Source organism: Condylura cristata, unplaced genomic scaffold, assembly GCF_000260355.1.
Source record: "Condylura cristata isolate star-nosed mole 26May11 unplaced genomic scaffold, ConCri1.0 scaffold00019, whole genome shotgun sequence".
Lineage (NCBI taxonomy): Eukaryota > Metazoa > Chordata > Mammalia > Eulipotyphla > Talpidae > Condylura > Condylura cristata.
Genome location: NW_004567120.1, coordinates 32,380,702 through 32,389,214, shown reverse-complemented (window position 1 = coordinate 32,389,214; position 8,513 = coordinate 32,380,702). Strand labels below are relative to the sequence as shown.

Genomic DNA, 8,513 nt, shown 5'->3' with positions numbered 1-8,513 from the left:
GGGGGAAGGGAAATGCACGGGACTATGATGGTGGCACACGGGTGATTTGGTGATGGGAAACCCGCGGGGATTACAATCGAGATGGAAAAAAAAAATGTGCAAAATGATGTAAAAATAAACTTTTGTAATAATTAAAAAAAATTAATAAATGAGTAAATAATGACTAAAAAAAGTCAAGTCTTTCTTATATATTATTTTTATACCATATGCTTTATATATATGTGCATATATATAAAGTATATACATAAAGTACACATATATACACATATATAAAGTATAGGGAAATTCAAAAATATATTAAAATAAATCTACATACAAAATAGTGTAATGCAAAGGAATAAAAGGAGAGAAAAAAAATGAAGGAAGGGCGAATAAGGAGGAATATACCAAACTACAGTCAATTAAAGTGACTGAAAACTTGCCACTCTCCACACTTTGATACTGATTTTTCTATCATCAATTTCACTTTTTTTATTATAGTTTATTTATAATTCCCATTTACCATGTTCAAAGCTCATTCAAAAATCAGAATTATAATAATCTATCTCACCTGATATTTAAGACTAAATATATTACAAATTAATTCAAGAAGCTGATGATAAAAGCTTTGGCTGTTTTCAAAAAATATGAGTCAAACCATAATTAGATCTCAATGTATCAGTCAATATTCAGCATCAAGTCTTTCAGGCAGCAATCTATAGGTGTTTAAGGATAGTAGCATGACTTTCAATAAATTTTAAAGACACACATTTCATATTTATATTAGTCATGAAATTCCTAATTATATTCTGAGAAATTTGAGGTTCATGTCATTTCTCTCTTAGTCTCAAAAGCCCTGTTTGAGTTATCCAGACTTCATGGCATTTTGGGTATTTTTCATGTCAGGCTGTAAGTACTGTACACCACTTCTGCCTGTGCACAGGGCCAGGAGGCTGGCAGTAATTCAACTAAATAACAATATGCCCCCAAGCATAGCCCAGCACATGGTGTGCAGAGAAGTAGGAAGTCAATATTGGTTTGTTTTTAAACAAACATGTATTACTTTCATAAGCAAGAAAAAAATTATACTTGGGGGAAAAAAGATTATGCTAGAACCTCTAAAATGAAGTGCTAATATATCTGCTAAATAGTCACATCATGCTTATATAAGAACACACTGACTACAAAAAAGAAAGTAAATGGGATATTTGTGTCACTTTTTAGGAGCATTTTGAGAGTACTTTACAACTTTAATAAATTATAAATGAAATGTAGTTCAAGTTTGGGGAAAAGAAGATAGGCCTCGCTTAATCCTATAAAGTGAGAGAATAAACACTCATGTCAGGCTCATCAAAATATATCTACTACCTGACAAGAACAAAACGAACCATTTCATTGTGCTCGAAAATCAAGAAGATACGCAGCACTAAAATGGCTCCCCTGTAGCTTCTCACACCCCTCCTTCCCAGCTACTCACTGTTCTTGCCATAACATAAAGACCATGTAGGACTCTTTGAAATATGCAACATTTCTAAAGACTACTGCTTCTGTGAAAATGGCATAGTTTAGCTACAGATATTCTAACATAGACAGACCAGAGGTATGTATTCCCAAATAGGAATTCTATTTTTGTCAATAAACCAAATGAATTTCCAATGCATGAGTTTTTATTTTCAATCACTACTATTAGATTTATGTTATGTTTAATGTCAAAGGATTTGTTTGTTATTACAAGCATAAAAAACATGTTGGGCCCTCCCTGGTGGCACAAGTGAGTTAAACAAAGTGCAGCACTATGAAGCTGTGTGCAGCCACTGCAATGCGAGTTGCATTGTGGCTGGCCAAGAGGCCAGAGAGGTGACCCACGTGGCACAGCAGACCTCTCCAGTCCTACCCGCTGCTCCCCTCAACAACGTATTTCACTCATTCTGCCTGGTACTGCTCCCCACTCTGTCCCTAGTGAATCCTCACTACCCACACCTCTGGGTTGTACCCCAACTTTTATATACATAAGTAAATAAATATTTTAAACAAGAATTAAGCCTTCTTACCTATTCAAGGCAGGGATAAATTACTAGCTGATCTAGTTAAGTGAGTCCATAACTATTAGATGTGCAAGGAAATGAATTTATCCAACACAATGACATTTTCTTACATTAGTGTACACAGTGGAATAATAGGTATGTTCACTCCAGACACAAAAATATATCTATCAATTTATCTGAAGTACAGAGTTGAAGACAGTTTTATAGCACTTTGAAGTTGTCATCTGAATTCTGACTAGTAGCAAATTATTCTAATGTAATTTGGTAGCCACTTGCAGGAAAACAGCAATCAAATCTCATTATTGATACTAATGATGGTGCACTTTTATAGGCTCAAAATCTTACTGAATCCATACAAAATTACAGAAAACCCTAAGAGTATACCAGTGCATCTTTAGCATCTCTTCACCACCAGCAGGAAAAAATGACACGATCCACTTACTGCTTAATGAACTACAGAAAACTAAAAGAAAATTCTGAGACTTCTTTGCTGATCTGGTTGGTCCTTTTGTCTTTTTCCCACCTTCTGCCTATGAACTTTCTGCAAACAATGGAGAGAATACAAAATAGATGTACAACATGGGCGTCAGACTACACAATTTGCACAATGAAACCCCCAAATTGAACTCCGTTTCTTGGTGGCCACAAAGAATAATTTTGGTCTATTCTGACTAATGTCAATCAAAGCCCTATTGATAAAAACAGTAAGGTTGTTGATTAATACAAAAAATGCATTATTTCATCAATTTTTTAACAACTGACAAGGCAAGATTTAAGACCAGTTAGTACAGGATTACATTTCTAGCAGTACCATTGTGAAATTTAGAAGATACCATTGTCACATACTGCATTTCTGATGCTTCTTGCTCTAATTTGCAAAAATTCAGAAATTAGTCTTAATTCAAGCATGTCAAGTTTACCCTGGCAGTTTAATATGATAGTTACAAACAGCATGGATTACAGCAGGCAGACAGATGTGGGAGCCAATTCCTCCATATGTTGGGCAAACTACTTCCTCAGTCTGTGCCTCCAAGGTCACACTAGTGTTTATCTACCTCAGAGGGTACCTACTGTGTAATTTAGGACATTTAAGTTAATGTCTGCGTAATATCAACTTCAGTGCCTTAAACACAGTAAGCTTTAAAAAAAAAAAACAGCTACTATGGTCACTATGGACTTGAAAAAGGAGAGAGCAAGAGCACTCTAGAATAGATAACTTAGATTCAAGTTAGATCTAGCACTGCTGGATGATCTTGGATAAGTCACTTAAATTCTCTAATAAATTACTTTTTCATGAATATCATACCAGTTAATAAATGTAAAGGGTCTAGAGCAGTACATAGTAAGTACTACTTAAATGCTTGTTATTACTAACATGCACACAATTTCTGGGAAGGAAATAAAAAAAGGAACAAGAATTTGCAAACTAAACACAAAGACTATCTTGATGTTCAAGCAAGACTAATAGCAGCCAGTTCTAGTAATAGTTTATGGTATGCTAGAGCAGGCATCATTACCCAAATGAAAAGTACCTCCAACTTCCTCAGTAACTTTAAAAAACCACCATCATTTTTTCAGTATCTACTAGTGCATTTAAGTGCACAGGCTCTTGAGAGGGGCAAGATTTCAGTCTGAGGCTCACGTGTGTTATATTAACAGCTTACTTCATTGCTCCAAGTCTTCAAAGATTCCACCTCTTTGGTAGTAATGGGTCGTTATTCTGAGTACTAAACAGGTCGGTGAAGGTAAGCATAGGATAGTTATCATTACAGTAAAGGAACCTTCAGAGGTGGTTTATTCCTGTAGCCTGTTTTACAATCCTTTTACTAGCAACAGAGGTCGAACCCTTTAGCCCAGAAAGGTAAAATAAACTGCCCAAGGCCACACTGCAGGTCCACAGCCCTAGCAGCAGGATTCCAGGCCAGATTCCATAGAGAAACTCTGGTCTTTAACTTATCACAAAGCCCAATACGCAACAATCCTCCCTTTCTTGGGCACACGTGGTTTATTTAAGTTATTCATTCAACAAACCATTATGAGAATTTGTTATGAACCTGACAACCAGTGCAATGTGCTAGGGTTACAGCTGTGATTCCTGCGCATAAAGTTTACGCTTTGGGAGGGCGACAATCAACAGGTCATCCCATGGCTGCTAATACCGCGTCGACGACCAGGATGGTGAGGATAATCCCGCTGCGGGATAATTGGGGCGGGGGAGGGGGGCGCTTTAGCAAATAAGATCAGAAAGGGGGCGGCTTGGCTTGTTCGAGAAACAAGAAGGAGAACCAATGATGGTGGAGACAGAATAGGCAAAGCTGTTGAGGGGATGAGTGTCCTTGACGGGAAGGAGCAGAAATGCGTTTGTTGTCCCCTGCTGCCTAAGAGCACGGGATCCCGACCTCAGCGTTTCTGAACTCGAGGCCTGGCTTCCGCAGGGCGGCGAGCAGCTGACCCAGTATCTTCACGATTTTCTGGAATGTAAAAAAAGCTCGGCAAGGCTGCGGGGGGGGGTGGCAGTGGCAGGGGGGGGGGGGGGCGGGGGGGGGGGGCGGGAGGAGGGGGACTCAATGAGGCCACGCGCGTTCCACAAGTCTTCCTCATGAATTTGCAGACCCCAGTGCAATGAAATGGCGGTTCCCCACATGCTCTTCATGTGGCGTTTCCAAGCCAGGCGCCTCTCCAGCTTCCCAGAGAGCCTCTCCGCCATCCCGACGCCAGAGAGGGGCCTCTCCCGAGCCAGCGCCCACCCTCACGGGCCAGATCCTCCCCGAATCCGACCCCGGCCTGCGGCCGCCCCTCACCAAAACCACATGTCAAACTACAACGCCATCGCCGCCCTCCTCGCCCGCGGCGCTCCAGAGGCTGAGCGCACCCCAAGCGTCGCCCCGCCGCCCCCCGGCTCCTTCCCACCGCCCCGCCGCCCCGGAGTGACGTCAGGCCCCAGCCCGGGCAGTTAAACGCCCCCCGCCCTCAGCGTGTCTCGCAGGCGTAGTCCGGCTGCCCCCGCGCCTCAGGGCCTGGCCGCTACTAGTGCTGCGAGCGGAGCTGCTCACCACAACGCTGGGGCTGCGGGTCGCCATAACGGAAACTGCGGTCGCGTCGTCTGAAGGCAGTCTGAGCAAAAGGAAGGCGGCAGCGGAGGCCAAGAGGAGGCGAAGGCGTCGGAGAGCGAGGCGCCTCAGCGGGAAAGCAGCAGCGACTCGCCCCGCCCCCTGCTCCGCTGCCGGCCCCGCCCCGGCCCCGCCCCCTCGGGGCTTGGCCGGTGCCGACCGGTTTCCAGTCGCGAGGTGGCTATTGGGATTTTCTTCCCGAAGCTGTGGCGACACATACTTCGCCCCAGTTTCCTCACCGCCTAGCGTCTCCCGAGTTCCTTTTCGGCGGCTCGAAACCCTGGGGCTACAGGCACCACGTGCCCCCTCTTTGCTGGACATCCCCTTCTTAACACCAGGCACTGCATTGCAGATTCTCATTTCCTGATTCGTAGCCCAGTTCCCATAAAAATCCTTAACAGGTTCGGAGAGTTGGGACTTAGAGCCCGAAAGTCAGCCAGCTCAGTGTGCGTATCCGAAATGATCCCATTAACTGTGCTCTGTCACCTTGTGCAAATCAGACTCCATGAACCTCTCCGTTGATCTCAGTAAAACGAGGATCTGAGCACGATCCTTAAGAGGAATGGAGATGCTACATGTCTCTATACATGGGTATTATCTCCATGTGATTGTACATATGGTGTAGTGCTGAGGGTGGTGCAGTCACACAGTAGGTGCTCAAGAAATGGTAGCGGTTGTAATTCGAGCTCTTATGTATGGTAAGTATGTTCTCCATACTTCCTCAGTCTCTCTTCTTCCTTATCTATCACAGAGAGGCGGCAGGCTATACTGGAAAGAGCCTTCGACTGAAAGTGTTACTGACCAGAAAGTCAGACTCTGAACCACCAATTGTTTCCACAAAGTAAGATTTTTTTGTAGATTTTTTAAAAGATTCTATGTATTTTTGCATACAAGAACTGGGGTGAAGGCCAGAGGTGCTGGGGAGAGTGAAAGGACCCACCAGAGTCAGACGAGGAAGCAGAACAGGTGAAACACTGAAATACACTGCTGAGGGGAGTGTCCTGGGAGACAAGAGAAGTCTGATGGACCATGAGGTTCAGCTCTCCGGCACCACGTGTGGGCCAGCTCCCTAGCCAGGGACTGAACTCAGGCCATAGAGGTGATAGCAGTGAGGCTTAACCACCAGGGAAGCCCCTACACAATACCAATGTTAGGTGGTCCCTCATTCTGTTGATGGATATTTGGGCAGTTCCTACTTTTGGATTATTACAAACAGCGCTGCTATAATTATTACATTTTTTGTGAACACATGAATGCATTTCAACTGAGTATGGCCTTTGAAATTCATATCAGCATTTTTATTATCTTTTAGCAAACATTGTGTTCTACTGGGAAGTTATCCCAACTCAGCTACTCACATTTGTTTCTAAATTAGGTCCCCAATGTTCAGAATCCTTCCAACTTGCTTCCGACTTACACATCCTCCTCCAACTTCTGGAAGATCACATACTGTATTTTAATAGAGATCTGAAATAAGCAGTGATAGCCTGGTAACTATAAAGACAAAGAAGAGTATTGTTATTTCAATGCTGTTATCTATGTGAATAGAGTTTCTGTGGGAACTTAAGAGTTTTTATTTGCATTTAAAATTTATTTTGGCCCTCCCTGGTGAGTAACCGGGTTAGAGCACAGCACTAAGAAGCTAAAGCCACTTCCACATGAGTTCGATCCCCGCCTGCCCCGGAGGTGACCGCATAGCTCGTCAGACCTTTCCTGGTCCATCTGCTGCTCCCCTCAGCAGTGTACTTCGACGGTCTGCCTGTTCTGCTCCCCACTCTGCCTCTGGTGAAACCACTCACCGCCCCTGCATATCTGGCCTGTACCCCAGTTCTGTATGCACAAATAAAACAAATATTTAAAAATAAATAAATAAAATTTATTTTAATATCAATTTAACAGTCGTTTTCATATCTATGTAACCTTGGGGGTACCTATGCTTCATCACCTTGCAACAAACTTCCTGCATCACTGTCCGATCCCCTTTCTTCTCTGGTTCCTTCCAGCCCCCACCCTTTCCCTCTGGTAACCAGTATAATTTTCAGAGTCCAAGAATTGTGTTTACTGTAGTTTGTCAGTGTGTGTTCTTTCGTTATTTATATTCCACAGATAAGTGAAACCAGCCAGTGCCTGTCTTTCACATTCTGACTTCACCTCAAGATCCACCCATTTTGTCCCAAAAGGCACTAGTTCCTATTGTTTGGATAGCTGAGTCTTTCGAGTATATATGCCACAGTTTCTTTATCCAGTTGCCTGTCATTGGTTGGTCCCACGGCTTGGCAATTTTGGACAGTGCTGCTGTGAATGCTTCTGTCTTTAAAATTTAAAACAGCAAACACAGTACAATCTACAAGATAATACTTTTGCTTGGTCAGTGAAAATCTGATTCCTATATGAAATAGTTTTCTGAATTTGGATGATACATTTAAAATTGGAATGAATTATTTTAATTGTTTTTTTAAGACTTACTTATTTACGCATACAAGAACTGGGGTACAGGCCAGAGGTATTGGGGGTGAGAGGATTCACCAAAGACAGAGTGGGGAGCAGAACAGCAGATCTATTGAAACACACTGCTGAGGGGAGCAGCAGGCTTGTCAGGAGAGGTCTGCCGCGCCATCTGAGCGAGATCTTCTCTGACCTGGGATGGAACTCTGCTGAAGCCGTTGCAGCTAGCTTTATAGTGCTGCACTTTAACATGCTGTGCTATGAGGTAGGGCTCAAAAATTTAATTGTTTTAAAAATAAGGAAGAGGACCCTCCCTGGTGGTGCAACAGGTTGGAGCACAGCACTGTAAAGCTAGCCGTTGCCACCTCAACATGAATTCGATTCCGGCCAGGGAGGTTACCATATGGCACCGCAGACCTCTCCTGTCTCGCCTGCTACTTCCCTCAGCAGTGTACTTATTCAATCTGCCTGTTCAGCTCCCCAATCTGTCTCTGGTGAATCCTCTTACTGCCTCTGCGCTTCTGGTCTGTACCCCAGTTCTGTAAGCATAAATAAATAAATATTTTTAAAAATAAAAATAAGGAAGAAGTCAAGAAAATACTTATTGTGAATTATTACAAAAATAATTTTGTCATTAGCAAAATAATTTTATCAAATAACTGCACTTTTTCTTAAATTTTGCACTCTGGTGTCAGCTATCCTTAAGCCACTGTTCTTTTCTAGAATATTTGCATGCAGAAACAGAGAAACAAAGCGTGGATGGGGTATACCCCAACAATATCTTCCATATTCCTGCCTTTCCAGAAATAAATTTGTAGTCTGCTTGTTTTCACACAATAAATTAGCTCTGTACCACAACCAAGTGCAATATAGTTCTGCTAAAATGTTTCTTCATTTAATAAGAACCCCGTTTTCACCATGGTGCTGTGCTCCA

At 42.7% G+C, this 8,513-nt stretch overlaps 1 protein-coding gene across 1 annotated transcript in view; it reads right to left on the bottom strand.

Moving 5' to 3' along the window:
• HPRT1 (hypoxanthine phosphoribosyltransferase 1) overlaps nucleotides 1-5,238 on the bottom strand; it is a 30,467-nt gene extending 25,229 nt beyond the window's left edge. The window contains exon 1 of the mRNA XM_004685824.2: nucleotides 5,078-5,238. Coding sequence (XP_004685881.1) covers nucleotides 5,078-5,104 — 27 coding nt within the window. The 5' untranslated portion in view covers nucleotides 5,105-5,238. The remainder of the gene's footprint in view (nucleotides 1-5,077) is intronic.
• Nucleotides 5,239-8,513: the final 3,275 nt, after the last annotated feature.